Raw genomic sequence first — 17,488 nt, 5'->3', positions numbered from 1 at the left:
CATATACTTTGGTATTTACTCTACCTAAGTTGCACTTTTAGATATAATTTTAAGTTACATTTGAAACAATAAAGGGAAGCTAAATGACATAGTATGGCTATCACAATGCTAATTTTCCTACAAATCTGGCAAGAATCGTTTCTATTCTTACTTGAGGTTTATTTTTTTTCTTCTTTGTTTCAAAATTTCCCTATAATTTTGCCTTAATTACATGAAACTTTAAGCTAAACATTTCAGGTGAAGTCTCACAGAAATCCTATTTTCACAGCAGAATGAAAGGTGTAATTCCAAACGTCACAGCTAAAAAATATCCCACACGTTGTACTATTCTGGATACGTATCCGATTGTTTTCGAAGAGATGGTAGTCAGAATGGCCTGGTCGCATTTTTATCCGACTTTGTTGTTGATGCTAGACGTGCGTCATAATTATACACCAGAAGAAGCTAGACGAGGTAAATCCATAAGTAAACAATGTCTGAAAATCATAATTATGAACTTATGAAAGAAGTCTGTGTTACTGAAGCGCATCACATCACAATCCCACCACTCTTGTCTCTGACTGCACATCCAAACAGACTTCGCTCCAGAAGTTGCAGTCAACAAATGCTCCAAAGAACGCCCTTGCTATTAGTTGTGCTTTTTTAAATTAGCTTTCTTTGTCTTATGATCTTGTGACAATACTGCCCTGTCTCATTGCTGAATAAACTTTAAAACTGATTTACACACGTCTACTTCCATTGCTACTATTGTAAACGGTGTTTAGTCTGTGTTATTCTTCTGCGCATTTGTGATGTGAACCGTTCACAGCGAAGTCTGATTGAGGTCGCGTTTGATCGGCAGTATGAGCCACCACGCCAAAAACAGAGAAAAAAAATCGTATTTTAGCAAAAAATCAGACTTGAGCGTTGAGACCTGACGTGTGAACGTAGCTTAATAATAAGTAATAATATATCAAATGTTTGTAGTGCTCAAAGACGCTTAAAATGCTGGACATGTGTTGAATTTCAACATATTTTCATCTACTTTATCAGTACATTTATCAAAGTATCAGACATTTAACAGAATGTAATTTGGGACAGGCATGAAACTTTATGTATATTTTATGACATATATAAAATCACAGTACATTCAAGCCTGTTTTTGTTGTAATCATTAAAGTAGTATGATCATTTCTCCCAGGAAAAAGAACAATTAAAGATGAAACATTTAAAGTGCTTCATTCAAAGGTGAAGTCTTTACTGCTTATATCCTGCTTTCTGTTTCAGGTCATTTACAGTAAATTTTGCGTGTTAGCACATCCAAGTTTCCTGCAGCTGTGCAGTACAATAGTAATGCAGCTCAAAGGCCAAAGTAGTCATAACATTAAAGTTATAGCCATGCAGAAAGTAAAAAAAAAACAGGCTAGCAGTGAGCTTCTTCAGGCAACATGTTAGTATATATTTATTTTGAGAATGTTTTAAAAATTGAATCAATTTTCATTTTTAGCTTCTGCTCAGTTCCACACAACAAGCTTATCTGACCTCTCCAATCTGCCGCTGTTCTACATGTTGATCTGTGTAAAGTCCCTGGTTGTTTCAGTCCTAATCCTCCATGTTACTATGCCCACAGTCCCGTCCACACCCAGGTGCTTACCATCCATAGAAGAAAACCGGGATGACAACATTCTCTTTCTTTTCCTATTTAAGAAAACTAAACGTCCGCGTAATGCCCCGAGACGCTGCCAACATTTTGAACTTAAAGACTCTCCTGGCGTACAGTGTGATTGTTTGATAAGTTTTAACATGCCAAACCACAAGATAATTAACTAGGAACAAGATGCAAATTCAAAAGAAGCTGGTAGTAAGAGGAAGCCAGTGCCAGGAGCGAGCGCGCTCCCACGTCTTCAGTGGACTTGGCTGTATCGTCTTTGCTCCGCTCAGCATTTTCGTCCTCGGCAGATAAACACTTCTTAGAAGCTGCTCACAGGCTGCAGGTTCTTAGAAACCAAATGCTTCATGTGTGCATGAAAACCGACCAAGATGTTGTGTTTTGAAGGTATATTGTATATTTGCTTTGAAAAACGTTTGTACAGCCCTTTAACATTTCCATTTTGTCAAACTTCAATGCATTTTATGTGACAGAGCAACACAAAAATGTTGATAATTGTGTGTAATTTTGCAAACAAACACACCAAAAGTGTGACAAGCCTCCTCCCCTCCCTCTCTTAATTCTGGTACGAAATAGTAAAACAATCTTGAACTTCAGTTCAGTTCATCATTAGAAAACAGAACTATGGAGCAACTGCAAGCGTACTAGGACATGGCTGTCCAGAGAGCATTTATCAGCGAAACATCCGATGAGAGGTTCAGAGCTCAAGTAAAAGAGTCTCAAATATTGCCTGGACACTCCACAGATTTAGCATTAATGTTTTTTTTTTTGTTTTTGTTTTTTTTTCAAACCTGATAGACTCAGATTGGGGACCAAAGTTGCAGCATTTGCTAGATTTCTGGCTGCTGCAGTTCTCTTTCACTCTATTTTGTGTATAAGGATTCAAACCAGTTGAAAAACTTGTTTTCCTCCTCGCCTGTGGAGGAAAACAAGACTTGAGCGCAACTTCCTTCTTCATAAAATGTAAACAAAAATGGAGCATCGTCAAATTCTAGCAGTTGTGGGATTTCTCTTTCATCTTTAATAAAAGACCATAAGCTTTTTCTCCCACTAGCGGTAGATTCACGTGTTTATTTTGCTTGGCTTCTTTACCCAGGATCTTCTGCGCCATAGTCCGCTTCCTGATTTTGAAACGGTCTCCGGGGCACTTGGTGTTCACATATGCATTCAAACTGCACCAGCGTTCACTTCACCCAAACCAAGACTTAGGTCTGCTTTTTTTGGTTCGCATAAGAGTTCAGTTGTGCATTCACACCTCCCCAAACAAACTGGACTTTCAAAGCAAATGAACCAGAATTTGATTAGAGCAAACTCAACAGTGCTGGTGTGAAAAACGAGATTTGCCACGAACCATTTAGTGGACACATTCAAGGCCGGATCTACAAGGATGTGGGCCGCTTCACATTACAGTCAAGCGACAGAGAAGCTGGAAGCTGAGAGTTCATGTCCGGGATTTCTTTTTTTTCTTCTGTGAGCAAGCACTTCAAAAAATCCATGGTTTCGACTTTTGAAGGCTTTTCACAATAGTTTCTAGAAAATGAGTCAGAGCTGCTGCGTTCTATGTCATACCTAAGAGTCCAGTCATGTTTACCTTTCCCCTTCCCCGTTGCCTAACATCTAAACTTCTGAGCTTGGAAAACATTAGCCACCATGGTGGCTTTGCAATGTGACACAGTATTTTCATAAATGGTGGAGATCCCCCCTGAACACCACCACCACCACCTGATACACTCTAGATATGCCTCCCACACCTTCTCTCAACGCAGCGCGGGTGGGGGTCTTTCTGGTTTCAAGATGTGAGCAGCATACAGTACGATCTAATACGTTCTGAGACAAAGTAAGAACAGAAGCGGTGAGGGAGAGACAAAGAGTTGAGGTGGGCAAGAGAACAGGAAGGGGGGAGGAAGGTGAGGTATCAGGATGAAGGGGTAATAATTATGGGGGTGGGGGAGGCTTTATGTCTCACTTATGAAATATCAAATAAGCAGTTTGTGTTTAAAACTCATAAATTCAATCTCTGGAGTTAATACTAGATTTTGCATATATGTAAACTAGTCTTATGCATTCGTTCTGTATCAATCCAAATCTAAGGGAGGATCAAGCAACTCAACACGAAACCAAAAGCTGCGTTTACATTCAACATAAAGTTGTGCTAATTGAAATTACAAAAATAAATTATTTTCGTATAATTGGAAACACTGTAACTTTTGGGGGGGGTAATTTGTAAATATTTCTGAGCCCAGGACGAGGTGGTTCTTCAGCCGCATCGTTAACTCGCGGCACATGAGTCTCTTGTTCAGTAGCCGGGTGTTACTACGAAGAAAATGATGAGGAGTAGTAGGAGGATGACGGTTTGTGTTTTTTGACTTTTTTTCGGACAATGTGCATAAAAGGTTGTGTGTCATTCAAACTCTTCTGCCGACTACAATTTCCCCAATAAGTTGCATACTCCGAAGTACAAGGCTCATCAATCTCACTTGATGGCTGGTGAGATCTATCGCCATGGCTAGATTATGAATAATTCACTTATTTAACGGTATACATCCGTCGCTGCCATGATTTTTAATAACTCATCGTTTGAACAAGCTCATTCAAGTGCGATTTTAATTTAATTTCTTATTCAATGGAAGCAACACGTTTGCAAACTTGTGTTTTTTCAACTTTGGCAGAATATCGACAAAGATTTGTGCACATTTGTGATGGAAACGCAGCTAGTTGTTTGATATTATAACCCAGTCTGCACAACGTGTGAAACAGGAACTTGAGACTATAACCAGCAGTCGGGGGACTTTTTGCCTGGAAGTGATCATCAGAACCTTTTAGCGACTATTATTCGCAGGTGCGTTGCCGAGTCCAGATTCCGCTTCTGCTGGCCGCACATCCTGCCACCTCACCGATCTCCCTCGTGAGTCATTACCCGAATAAGTTAGTAACTTATAAAGAGGAAGCTGACATCCTCAACGTGGCTGTGTTATCTACCTGCAGAGGGAAAATCCCTGATGACACACAGAGTGGACATTAGAGCAAAGGAAGAAGGAAATGGGATTTGGGATTTTACCAGGACGCATCAAGTGATTTCTCCTCCCTTGCAGATGACCCTTTGATATTATCTACCCTGACCACTCACCATATGCAGTTGTCTATAACCTTTCAGTCCATTTGTCCATGAATAACTCTAGAACAGAATGAAAACTTCTTCTCGTGTCAGCTTTAAAGCATAATTGTGACTATTTACAGTATTTGTTTACAATGTTGACTTGTAGTTTTGCAGGACGTTACTTAGACTTCAATGTTTTGCGCTCACAGGAAATTGTAACATGCATCGCTTCCTCATTTGGGTTCCCACAGACTCTTGCGAATACACGGTTGCATACTTGCACGCCCGACAGATGTGCATGCAATTGGTATTTTTATTCAGCCATCACAGGGAGCGCTAAAAATGAAAAACAATTGAAAAGGACAACGTGTTAATCGACAGTCACCGTGAGGTCGGTCTGCTTCTGCATGAGAGTTGCTCGAGATCAAATGTCAGCATGTGTGAACCGTGTGACTTTTTTTTCCACTTGTTGGCCCCAAAGTGCTTACTGGAAGAACGCCGGGGCTTTTTTTTTTTTTTTTTTTTTTTTTCTTTTTTTGACTAAAAAAACAAATATTTGATCTTGGCTCAACTCTAGTAACTGCCAACGTTTACATCCAGTGCAAATGTTCCTTTTTTTTTTTTTTTTTAAGACCTTTAGCCCCATATATGTCTTCTGGTCTGAACCACTCTGTTAGTAAATTGTAAAAAGTCACAGCGGTTGCTGCTCACAAACAGGAACTTTTGTTTCCTCTGCAGCAATAAGCATGTCATTCTGACATTGCAACACTGCAGGTTAAGAAGCTAAACTGGGTCGTTAAACACCAAAATGATGCGACTCGGTTTAAAAATAATTGCAGTTCATTTGGGAAATATCTGTTACTTCATGCAGATTCAGTTCCTTAGTGCCATTTTGCAAACTTTCCCTTGTAACCTTGCAACTTTACTCCTGTCAGAGACTCACACTGAGAACCATTTTGATTCACTCCATCGTATGCATTCTGTTCTTCACCTTTATGTTGCACTTTCACCTTCTCTATAATCTGTCTTGCTTCTTCTTCTCTCCACCACCTCTCTTCCACCACCTACTAAAGATTTAGTATAATCTGCAAACATCACAATCATTCAGACTGCCCTACTTCATCCATCAACCTTTCTGTCACCAGTAGTCTTAAATGGTCAGTATTATGTAACCATCTGGTGGTTACATATTATTATTATTATTACTATTATTATATTAATAAACTTATTATGTAGGTTATTGCAGGCACCTAGTGGCATTTTATAGCACACTCAAGTAACTGCGTTACCTTCAGTTATAAAAATGCTACATATGCCTTGAAAGAAATTTGAATTTGCAATTTAATGCCTTGAAATTGGGCGTCTGTCTCTTAATGAATGATCATTGACAAAAATGACAATAATTCATGTAAGTAAAAGATAAAATCAGGCAAAAGAAACATTTTACAAATTAGTTTCTTTCAATAAAAAGACTTACATAACTGACAAAAACTGCAGGTGTGTGTCTGAGTCTGGTGAATTTTTTAGTAAAAAACGTGTTTGTTATTCATTCAATTAAGTTACTCAAGTAAAAAGTAACAAACCTATTAAAAATATTCTTAAACGTACATTTTTTCAAAAAAGTTACACAAGTAAATGTAACTAGTTACCACCCAACTCCTGATATCCATAAATATAGTTTATAAAATGAAACAAATCTGTTAAGGTGCTAAAAATTCCCTTTCATAAGTGTAATCACATTTACAGTCATTCATTAGTCTTTCTACTAGAAACCAATAATGCACGCAGACTTACTGAATCGCCATGGTAACACGGCAAGACCTCTCACACCGGATGAAGTTCTCGGCCCCTCAAATCAGCTTCCGGGTGGAAATATTTGTTCATGAATTGAAGTCTGCTTGCAAATTCATTGGGGGGAAACGAACTTTCCGGCCAAATTTTAAGCTCACAGAATGTCCCGAGGTTCGAGTGCAGGGTTCGACCGACACATCACCATCTTTTCTCCCGAGGGGAGGCTCTATCAAGTCGGTCAGTATTCTGGAGCTGTTCACATTGATAGGAGCCGCTTCGTTTTCTCACTTGTTTGCTAGCTAGCTAAATGCTCTGTCATGGTTCGCTGAGGCCGGCTCCTGGCTCGTATTTGACACCCGCCAAAGTGAAAGTAGAGTCACTTATAAATTTGAAACATAAGGTTAGAATGTTCTTGCTGTTACATTTGCGTTTCCTTTTCTGACGCTAATAATGTAACAAAGTAGCAAATGTTAAGACCGAGCCTGCTGCTAGGCTAGTTAGCATAGCTTGCATTACACTTTACATAGCTTATTTACTACAGAGACAGCTTGCATTTGGGTTTAATATTTTATATTTGGATTTATAAAGATAGTTTGTTTATTTTATTGTAGTATTTTCATTCTGTGAAAAAACGTGACGTGTTTATTATACAGTAGTTGAAGATCTGAATTTCTGAATTACCCCTTCACCTCTGTAGCCAGTCGTGGTACAGGTTTTCAGCTGTATGACAATCTTTTACTAAATTTTTTTTCTTCATCTTTTTCAGAATATGCTTTCAAAGCTATAAACCAGGGTGGCTTAACGTCGGTAGCAGTTCGAGGGAAGGACTGTGCGGTTGTTGTAACACAAAAGAAAGTACCGGTGTGTTGAGGGATGCTTGCATTTTAGGATGCAGCCATGTTGACCATTTTCTCACTGCTCCGGTCTTCTTTCGGTAGGACAAGCTTCTGGATGCCTCAACAGTGACCCACCTCTTCAGAATAACAGACAACATCGGATGTGTAATGTCTGGGATGACGGGTGAGGAATTCCCTGAGCATTAAGGTCTAATACTTGGAGGCGGAAGCTGTATAAGTAAAGCTCAGCTTCGCAATGAGTTTTTTAAGCCAACAAAATACTTTCATATCAATAACCAACCCTCATCTAAAACAATCAGTTGTGAGCATTGATGTAGATTCAGTGTGATTATCTTTTCATATTCCACCCATGCTTGTTAAATTTAAGTTAAAAGCAGACATACTCAACATTTGCTGTATTAGAGACACAATTTTACGATTTGCGTTTTGCTCACTGAAATAAGACTCAGTTACTGAAACGCATCATTATCTAATACATCGAGCTAACACATTGGCAAGAAATATGGGGACAATTGGCACAATTGAGACATAGAATTTTACAAGACCTTACTGAGCTGTTATGTTGGACACAGTTGACTTTCTGCGTCAATTGTTTTATTTATGTTGACATGATGTAGGACTTTTAGCATGTAAAGGAAACATATGAGGCAGGTGAATATTTTGTTAAATGTGTTTTCATGCCTCTTCTGAGGCACGTAGACTAGCATAAACATGTAGTTATGACTAGGCTGTCATTTCACCTGGCTGTTTAACTGAGAGTTTGTATCTAGTTAGCTGCAGGATTTTGATGAGTCACTTTCTGCCATTTTTATGGGTTCTGCTGAAGTTCCTAATTCTGAACCGTCCCTTTGGATGCGAAACCACAGAAAGGATCATTTATTTATCCAGCCTAATTAATACAGATCGTGCCTAAAACCAAAAATTTGGTGTCAAGTCAACTTGAAAATATTATAAACACAAATGAAGATATTTATCTAGGAGACTGCATAGCAAGAAAATAAATAATTAGATGCATTAGATATATGTGGCAGTATTTGCATATGTTTTATGCATTTTAGCAATTCAGACTAACATTGTACAAACTGAATAAATAAATAAAAGCGTTGAGTTGTTGGACAAGAACCCGTACAACCCACCAAAGTTTATTTAGTTAAACTTTAAAGTTTATTTATTTAGGAAAGCAACAATTCATAAATGTTTAATTTGTTATATGTAGGTAACACCAAACAATCACATCACACCTCCTAAATTCAGCAGTTTGAGTGTAGTGCATCTGCTCTTTATTGGCTAATATCAATAAAGAGCAGATATTTATTGATATTGGCTGTATTAGTGTGCAGCAGTAGGTGTGGGAGGGGCAGCATTGCTTCATGCTGTCAATAAATAAATGTGTTTAAATAAATACAAGTTTCAGGGATTTGCGTAAAAGTTATTTCCATCATTTTCTACAAAGGGAAATGTTAAACACAACACATGTATTTACGTCTAGTTTTTAAATTTAGTAAAACTTAATTTCAGCTTCATTTCACTTTAAAATTTTATAAGTATTTAATTTTCATAGGCACTAGATTTTTTTTTTTCAGTATTTATTTATTAGGCTTATTGAACTGGGACCCAATTCATGGTCTGCGTTTTGTACCATAAACATGTTTATGTGAGCTGGTATAACAATAAAATCATTGAGGCAAAAGTACTCATGGGCCAAGAAAGAAACAAAAAAGCATAAAGTCAAGTAAATATGGTTGTGCACATTTTTTTTTATTTGTTTATTTATTTGGAGGAAAGAGGTACATTAAGAATTTTGCAAGTTTTCTGTTACGTCTAGTTTTTAAATTCTTTTAGGCTTGGTGGAACAAATTTAATCAGTCATTCCAACAGGATTTGGATCGCTTACTTTGAAAACGTTTGCCATATTTAGCTGAGTTTAATACATTCAATAAAGGTTGATTTATCAATGCAGCAAAGTCGACTTTTTGGTAACATTCAACGTCTGTAAGACTTTCTACTTATTATACAAGTTTGCTTGTCAAAAGATGGATACGTGTGTTGTGTTTAACATTTTCCTTTGTAGAAAATGATGGAAATAACTTTTTATGCAAATCCCTGAAACTTGTATTTATTTAAACACATTTATTTATTTATTTATTCTTTTAACCTGTTTCAAAGTGAAACTGAAAGCGAATCATGTTTTGTTGTCGTTTCCTCCCTGCAGCTGACAGCAGGTCTCAGGTCCAGCGAGCTCGCTACGAGGCGGCCAACTGGCAGTACAAGTACGGTTACGAGATCCCAGTGGACATGCTGTGCAAGAGGATCGCCGACATCTCGCAGGTCTACACGCAGAACGCCGAGATGCGACCGCTGGGCTGCTGTGAGTTGACGCCCTGCGTCCCATGTTTTTATCCTTGGGAACCTCCGCCCTGGAGTGAACGGGGGTGCGTGTCCGTATGACCGGCAGGTATGATCGTGATCGGCATGGACGAGGAGTACGGCCCGCAGGTGTACAAGTGCGACCCGGCCGGCTACTACTGCGGCTTTAAGGCCACCGCTGCTGGAGTGAAGCAGACAGAAGCCACCAGCTTCCTGGAGAAGAAAGTAAAAAAGAAACTGGACTGGACCTTCGAGCAAACGATCGAGGTGAGGTTTTTCTGCCGACGTAGCGCAAGTTGATAAGAAAACAACCTGAATGTGAAAGCAGCTTGCGTAACCTGTGGTGGTTTCCTGCCTTCGTCTAACGCATTATATAACCATCACGTTCTGTTTATAAGAAGCAGAAAAGCACTAAAGGTGTAATAAATCCAAATAACTGTGATAAAATGAAAACTGACACTGCTCTGTCTGCTAATCTTTTTGTTTTTTCTGTTTTTGCTCCACCTCAGACAGCCATTTCTTGTCTTTCGACTGTCCTTTCCATTGACTTCAAGCCCTCTGAGCTGGAGGTGGGCGTTGTGACAACACAGGAGCCCAAGTTCAGGTATATTTGCAGCAGATGATTGTTTCTCAGAAGTGAAATCAGAGCAGCTCCGAGGCAAACAGCATTACTGTCAGGCTTTTTTTTAAGAGTCTATTTTCTCATCAGTTTTGCACAAGTATGAATTCACTAGAGTTGCAAATCTTTCAATGTAGCGATTCTTAGGGTCACAATTTGATTCAGAAACTATTTTTAATTCAGAAACCAGTTTTTCTGTTTAGGTTATGTGACAGGAAAAGACAGTGTAAACAGAACATTTACTGAAAACATTTCTATAATAAAGTCTCATGTTGCATCAAATTTCCGTCAGTTTATATTTAAACAAAAATAGGTTTGTGCATAAAACTCTGTCATGTAAATTCCCAGTGTTAGGTTAGCTTAACGGCCTGGTCTTTTCTTTTCTTAAATAGAAAAAAGTATCAAAGAATTATTCAAAATATAATCTGACAAAAAAAAATTCTGTAGATTAAAATTGATTTTTGAGCATTTTGAATCGATTCAGAAATACCAGGACTAAGAATTGATTTCTTATTTAACTTTTTTCCAGAAACATCTCTATATTCTAGTTGGGAACTACAAGAAAAGGAATTCATAATTTCACAAAAAAAAAAAAAAAAAATTACATTTACAAATCTGAAATGTGTGGCGTGCACCTGTTTTCAATCCCCCTCACTCTTACCGTCCTAAAGAAAATTCAGTTTGCATTCAGAATTCATAAATGTTTAATTTAACCTCATGACAACTTTTTGACCTTCTGAAATGTGAAAACTGGCGGTGGCAGCATTATGGTGTGGGAGTGCTGGCCTTCTGTAGGTTCAGGAAAGAGCGACGGAGCTAAATGTGGGTCATTCCTGCAAGAAAACCCTTTAGAGGTCTGATCAGACTGAAGACAAGGGTGGAGAAACAGCCTTTGAACATGAATAAAGGCATATTTATGTGTAAGAACGGCCTAGTCAAAGTGTAGACCTAAATTCATTTGAAAAGTTTTGGAGCTTAAACTGCAGCAAAAGATATTTCTATCAACACAGACTCAGGTTTTCAGTTTAAAGCCATGTGTCATTTTCCTTCTGATTTATGACCATGAGTTACTTTGAGTAGGCCAACCTCATGAGATTCGTGGTTGCAATTCGACGGAGTTCAAGGGTTATAAACGCAACCTGTTAGAGGCAGCATTCAGCTTGGAATTCCACAAACGTCACCAACCGTCTTTCTGCCGTCGTTTCCTGCAGGATCCTGACAGAGTCTGAAGTAGACACCCACCTCATGTCGTTGGCAGAGCGGGACTGAGCGGGTGCAGAGACGCCACCTGTTTGACTGATGCAGAGCATGATGGGAAGTGCAGTTTTCCCAGATGGAGGCTGGTGTTTATCTTTGTTTGCTGTACATTTATCCTCTCTCTCCCTCTCTCCTCCATATGATTTCATTCAACAATAAAACAAGTTTTTGGAGTAAAACAATTTCTTTTTGTCCTGTTTATTGTTCAGCATGCAAAGCTGTATTTAATGTTCAGGTTTGTTTGACAGAAGTGGAAACGGTTATGGGAACATGCACCTGGGCTTCCTGTTGTGGCTCTACTCTTATGACTGAAGTTATTTTACTACACTGTCACTGATTTGACCTCTTTTTTTTCTCTGAAGTACATAAATCATGACAAAAGTAGCTCAGTTACAACAAACAGGAAACGTTCAGCTGAAATAGGGCTGAGTTTCTCTTATTAACTCTGAATGGTTTTGTCTAAGTTGACACGTGGGCTTCCTTTTAACTGACAAGGTTCAGGATTCTTGTCAATGAACACATCTAAATCGGTTCATTATCTGTCACCGGGATTTATCAGAAATTCAGACATGTCAACTTCCATGACATCAGCTTTTCTCTTGTAGTTTCTGTGGGTGTATTTCCATTTTGGTACAGGATTGTGAAATTTATCCCTGGAATTGACTGACACCAGGAACCTGCGGAAAATTTCAGATATTCCAGCTTATCTCCAACAGGAAGTCTTGTACTTCCCAGACTTGAACAGTTTCCCTGTTATGATACAGTAGTAAATCAACCTGGCTTTCTTTCCCATTCTTGCAAAAAAAAAAAAAAAAAAAAAAGGGAACATTTCCTCGTCGCAGCGACTACCCAGCAGTGCCAGTTTCGTGGCTGCCGCTCAGAGTGGAATGTTTGCGAGCACGCCGTGTTCCTCAGCCCAGGGACTTTACAGCGCGGTGACTCAGAGATCCGCTGACCTCGCCCAACAAAGGAAATCCCATACTGTTCCTACCGGGGCTTACTCTGATCTTTTTTTCTCTCTCTCTCTTTCTGAGTGACTGCCTTGTGGTTTATTGTGAGAAATGACGCTTCTTACAAAGTTTTGGAAAGACCAGCAAAGAGTCATCCTTCATATGGAGGGAAATTCAACTATTGGCTCAGCTGAGGAAAAACCACGAGTCACAACTGTTAATGTTCATAGACTTTTTTTTTTTTATTTGACTTTTTCAAGATAATAGTGTTTAAATTCACACTTGGTACAAAAATAGGATCTCTGTATTTACAATATGTTACATAGCTTGCATTTATACAATATATTTATATTTTTACACAGTTGCGGACCATACAAAGGTCTCTCCGTTGTTGGTTTTTTCAGCAATCTTGACTGGACAACCATCTTCATTCCCCGTTTTGCAGTCTCAGGGGGCCAGCACCCACGTGCCTGAACCATTGGCCATGGAGGAGGGAGCGGGACATGTAGAGGGGGAGCATGACCGGCTTCTGTACCCCGTTGGGAGCCGTTCTTCGGCAAACCCGTTAGCAGCTTGACATTCGCACCACCAGCAATGGAGGTGCCTTTTCTACTTCCCAAACACTATGTCGTCATAGACCTAAGATGGAAGACAAGAACGCATGAGAAATCCTGCTTTACTTTGGAAGATCGTACTATTTGAGAAGTGTTATCTCAGCGGCGCCAATCCGATAAAGACGCTTACCTCATCCTCCAGCAACTCCAGGTCCTCCATGTCGCTGTCGTCTGACTCGCTTTCAGGCAGCGCCCTCAGCTCCAGCGCAGTCCGCTCGTACAACTGGCAGCGAATCTCATCATTCTGCCGCCCATATGTAAGGTGGTATGGTGTGAAGCCTCCGTAGTTCTGGCAGTTGACCTCTGCGCCGAGGTCAAGGAGGCATCGGACTAGCGTGGGGTTCTGCAGATCGACAGCCAAGTGGAGCGCTGTCCTTCCACTGCAGGGTTCCTGGGGGAAAACCGTAAGAGCCAACTGTTAGATCCGTGTTCGGGTAGCGGCTTTGGAAAGACATTATGGGGTTTCATCTGGACCGAGACCTACCTGTTCATTGATGTTTGCTCCCAGCTGAACGAGGCTTTCCACCAAGGAAACGAAGCCGTTAATAGACGCCAAGTGGAGGCAGTTGTGTCCTGGGAAAGGTGAAAGAGAAGCTCTGTTAGGGACCCAACTTTGAACAAGTTCGATCAAGGTGCAACAACTCGCACAGGTCGATGCTTACCACTGTAGTTAGGGATGGACAGGACGGAGGTGAGGTGGCGCTGGCAGTTCTGGGTGATGACGCCGAAGCACGCCATGGAGCCGCGTTTGCAGGCGATGTGGAGAGCCGTGTTGCCACTGTTGTCGGCCAGCAGTGGGTCAGCACCGGCCTTCAGGAGACAGTCCACCAACTTGGGCTGCTCGGTGATCACTGCCAGGTGGAGGGCAGTCTGAGGAAGAGGACACAGTTATTTAGGCGATGCATGAGACTTAAGATGAGGAACATGTAAGGCTTTTGATCAGCTCTAAAGGGGATGATGTTGATTGTTACCTGTCTTTGGTGGTTCTGTTTGTTGAGGAAAGAGTGATTTCTGGAGAGCTGGATCATCTGAAGGACATGTTCAGTGGCTTCATGAATGATGGCCAAGTGGAGCAGCCTGTTGAGAGGAGGAGGGGGGGAAAGTTTTGTTAAAAGAGAGCTTTTAAAAAAAGAAACTACACACAGGAGGAAGTGGTTTCAGTCATATAAGAGAGAACAAAGGCTAAACAGCGGAGCGTTTCGCAACAGTGGAGTTTTGTCGGGTTATTTCCACCAGTTGTGGCTTGACACATCTGATGCTTTATCAGTTCCTGGCATCGGGCCAGGGACTTTCCTGAATGCGCGGAGCGGACTTTAGCACCGCCCCAGACTGCGCGCACACCCCGCACTGCAAACACTCCTGAATGCCAGTTTGCACGCACTTTTTTTGTTTGTTGTTGTTGTCGTTTGTTTAAAACTTGCACTTTTTGTGCAAACTTTAACTTAAGCAGTGCGCCTTTCTTGTTTTTTTTTGTTTGTTTGTTTGTTTTTTAGAATTTGTTTTGCAGCTTTGATCAAGTCGCATCCGCATTTACCAACTTCTCCCCTTTTTGAAGCAATGCGCGCAAATTTCCGGAATTTAGATTTTTTTTTTCTTTTGCATAGTTGTGCAAAAAAAAAAAAAAACAACATGTACAGATCAAAACTTCACTTACGTGTCTCCGTCCTCGGTCACCGCGTCCCTCCACGGCTCCCACTCCTCCGTGGTCTCCTCCTTGCATCTCACAGTCAGGTCCTTAAAGTCCTCGATCATCAGGGTTTCGTCCTTTAAGGAGTCCACGCCGCTGTCCAGGCGGTCCTCCAGCATTTTCCCCTGCTTGCTGTCCAAGTTATAATCCATTTGTCCGTGCATTGCGTGAACGGCCATGTTGACTTTGAGTGCGCGTTATCAGGTCCGTCGCGTTGAGAGGTCAGGGTAGATGTGTGCGTCTGCGGAGAAGACGACGAGCCTTTTTGTGCGCTCTCATGGGCGGAGCCACAGCGGGGGATTTCCGACTGACTTAGAAACAGCACAAGGGAAATCACATCGGAGCTGTGCTTTTGAGAGAAAAATCCCCCCCCACTCTCCAAAGGAGACTCAGAATGAAAACCTGTAGTTTCCTATTAGACACCTATTTTCTACCTGCCCTGCGTGTTTGCTCAGGGGCCACATGTCTTCAATGAGACGCGATGGGCATGAATGAGAGGCAAAGACAGCCCCTGACTGGCTCTTGAAGAATTCCCTTCGTGCTCTGGGGAAATTATGTGTTTCAAGTGGCTGACCAAAATGCAGAGCAGCATAATTTTTCCTCACTTGCCAAGTTTAAAACGCAGCGACGCGAGACACAAGAGCTGAGTTTCCAGACTTTGAAAATTCACACAGACAGTGTAGGAATAACCCGAAGCCGCATCGTCTGCTACTCTGTTGTGCAAAACTAGTTTAAGTTCAATGGTTGCAGCAATCACCAAATCACCAAGTGGATTTTTTTTTTTACAGCAAAAAAAAAAAAAAAAAGTGTGATATTGGGATTGATTCCATGAGCAGTGCATGTTTTGGTAAATGGATTTTCTCCATTCATACGGATGGAGAAAATCCATGTTTCTGAATTTAACATTTTGTATTGTACAATGCAAAGTATTAAATTCAAAAACATGCTTTTTCATTTTTGTGTGTGATCAAATCAGATGAGCAAAAGAAAAATACTTTTTTTGATTCCCCCCTTCCCCAGCCCTCCTTTCTAATATTTACAATAACCAAAACAAGCCAGGTTGTAGCAACTTACCCCCTTGACGTCACTGTCCATTAATTGTCAAGGTGCAAAAGAAAAATCCTTATTTGATAGTTTTGCTAAAGGTAAAATCAAATACAAAATATTACATTGGAATACATTTTGTTTCTCTTTTTTGGTGCTCTAAAATTAATGAGCAGAATTCAAAATTTTGTTTGGATAAAATAATAATAATATTAATAATAATAATAATTGTACCATTTAAGAGACACGAAAATCGTCCTTGTGACATCACTTTAGTTCAAATCAGATTCACATTGCGATAATGTAAAAAAAAACATTTCTTTGCAAACACGTGAACATTTTATATGCGTGTTCATTTTACATGTGTTTGCACTTTATATTAATTTTCTAGTCAGAAAAAAGACTAGACATGTATTGGATGGTTTCTGTCCAGAATATGAAAACCTGACACTTTTTTATGTCTTTTTTTTTTTTTTACTTGTACACTTTGCCAAAATTTTGTTAAAAATTTTCAGACATTTCAAAGATTTCACGATGCCACTACAAGGGTTCTCAGAGCCTTTGAAAAAAAGAGAAAAATTCCCACAGCATCATAGATCCTCCGCTGTACTTACAGCAGTGGGGATGAGGTGCTATTCAACACATTCACCTTTTATTTCAAGCCAAAGCCGCTTGAAAACTATCTTTAAAAAAAAACGAAAGAGCTAATCTTAGTTCCATACAGTTCCAGTTAAATTCTCAGTAGAGCTTAGGAAACTCCATACATTTGTATGTATGTGAACTCCCTCATCCGCCTGCACAGTGTTCTAAGTGGTATAACAAATATGGGTCTTTTGGCTTTAAAAAAAAAATAAATAAAAAAGGTCCCTTGTGTCACATCATATATATGCCCAAGGGAAACAGAAACTAATGGAGATGGTCCTGGAACCTCTCATCAACTTACTAAATTTATTTAAAGATTTAAAGAAATATTTAAGAGTATGGTAGTTTCACCTATATTTTCTAATTATTTCTCAGCATGGGTTCCCCCCCCCTCACTGATCTTAACACTCCAATATAGTTGGATTTTTCAGAATTGTCCTGTGTAAAATTATGCCGCTGCAGTAAAAGTGGAATTTATTTGCAAGGGTGCGAAGTGATGTATCACAGTCAACTTCTGAAAAAGTTTGTGCAGGGGACAAACTGTGTGCGTACATTTTGATGTGTTAATTTTGTCAAATAGATTTTGAAAAAATAAAAAACACACCGTGAAGCTTTAAACAGACAGAGGATTTCCTCACATCTCCTCCTGCTTCTTTGTTCTTGGGGGGGGGGGCAGAGACAGACAGCTGGTTGCTGGGGGTATTCTCCAGTTAGTGACACCCTTTTGAAAGTAACAGCTGTTCCAGAATGGCGACGGTCTGGAGATACCCACTAGTCATGATTTATGCTCTCAGTTCCAGCTCAAGGCAAAAACCTGTGCAGGAAAATACTAAAAGTACAAGCCAGAAAGGATTTCTTTTGGTAGGAATTTCAAACATGTCCCTGATGTGATTTTTTGTTTGTTTGTTTGTTTGT

The 17,488-nt window shown here is 40.0% G+C and overlaps 2 protein-coding genes across 2 annotated transcripts; one reads left to right on the top strand and one right to left on the bottom strand.

The window, feature by feature from the left end:
• Positions 1–6,588: 6,588 nt before the first annotated feature.
• On the top strand, positions 6,589–11,818 carry LOC103149670 (proteasome subunit alpha type-6). Its single transcript, XM_007568941.2, has 7 exons — positions 6,589–6,773; positions 7,303–7,397; positions 7,475–7,556; positions 9,606–9,761; positions 9,849–10,027; positions 10,270–10,364; positions 11,591–11,818. Exons 1-7 carry the CDS (start codon positions 6,698–6,700, stop codon positions 11,646–11,648), a joined length of 741 nt encoding a protein of 246 aa, XP_007569003.1. The 5' UTR covers positions 6,589–6,697; the 3' UTR covers positions 11,649–11,818.
• Positions 11,819–12,803: 985 nt separating this feature from the next.
• On the bottom strand, positions 12,804–15,150 carry LOC103149669 (NF-kappa-B inhibitor alpha-like). The gene is made up of 6 exons (XM_007568940.2): positions 14,855–15,150; positions 14,172–14,277; positions 13,863–14,070; positions 13,685–13,773; positions 13,331–13,591; positions 12,804–13,225 (listed from the first exon to the last, which is right to left on the bottom strand). The coding sequence occupies exons 1-6, from the start codon at positions 15,064–15,066 to the stop codon at positions 13,196–13,198; spliced, it is 906 nt and encodes a 301-aa protein (XP_007569002.1). The 5' UTR covers positions 15,067–15,150; the 3' UTR covers positions 12,804–13,195.
• Between the last annotated feature and the right edge of the window lie 2,338 nt (positions 15,151–17,488).

This window comes from Poecilia formosa, unplaced genomic scaffold (assembly GCF_000485575.1).
Source record: "Poecilia formosa unplaced genomic scaffold, Poecilia_formosa-5.1.2 Scaffold233, whole genome shotgun sequence".
In the NCBI taxonomy this organism is placed as follows: domain Eukaryota; kingdom Metazoa; phylum Chordata; class Actinopteri; order Cyprinodontiformes; family Poeciliidae; genus Poecilia; species Poecilia formosa.
Note: the sequence above shows the minus strand (reverse complement) of the source record. Positions and strands in the feature narration are given on the sequence as shown.

Excerpts from the sequence above, each read along its gene's own strand:
- LOC103149670 (XM_007568941.2), top strand. The coding sequence starts at position 6,698 with ATGTCCCGAGGTTCGAGTGCAGGGTTCGACCGACACATCACCATCTTT. Across the intron at positions 9,762-9,848 it reads GATGCGACCGCTGGGCTGCT|GTATGATCGTGATCGGCATG; the intron begins GTGAGTTGACGC and ends TATGACCGGCAG. Across the intron at positions 10,365-11,590 it reads ACACAGGAGCCCAAGTTCAG|GATCCTGACAGAGTCTGAAG; the intron begins GTATATTTGCAG and ends CGTTTCCTGCAG.
- LOC103149669 (XM_007568940.2), bottom strand. The coding sequence starts at position 15,066 with ATGGCCGTTCACGCAATGCACGGACAAATGGATTATAACTTGGACAGC. Across the intron at positions 13,774-13,862 it reads GTCCATCCCTAACTACAGTG|GACACAACTGCCTCCACTTG; the intron begins GTAAGCATCGAC and ends CACCTTTCCCAG. Across the intron at positions 13,226-13,330 it reads TGGAGTTGCTGGAGGATGAG|GTCTATGACGACATAGTGTT; the intron begins GTAAGCGTCTTT and ends CTTCCATCTTAG.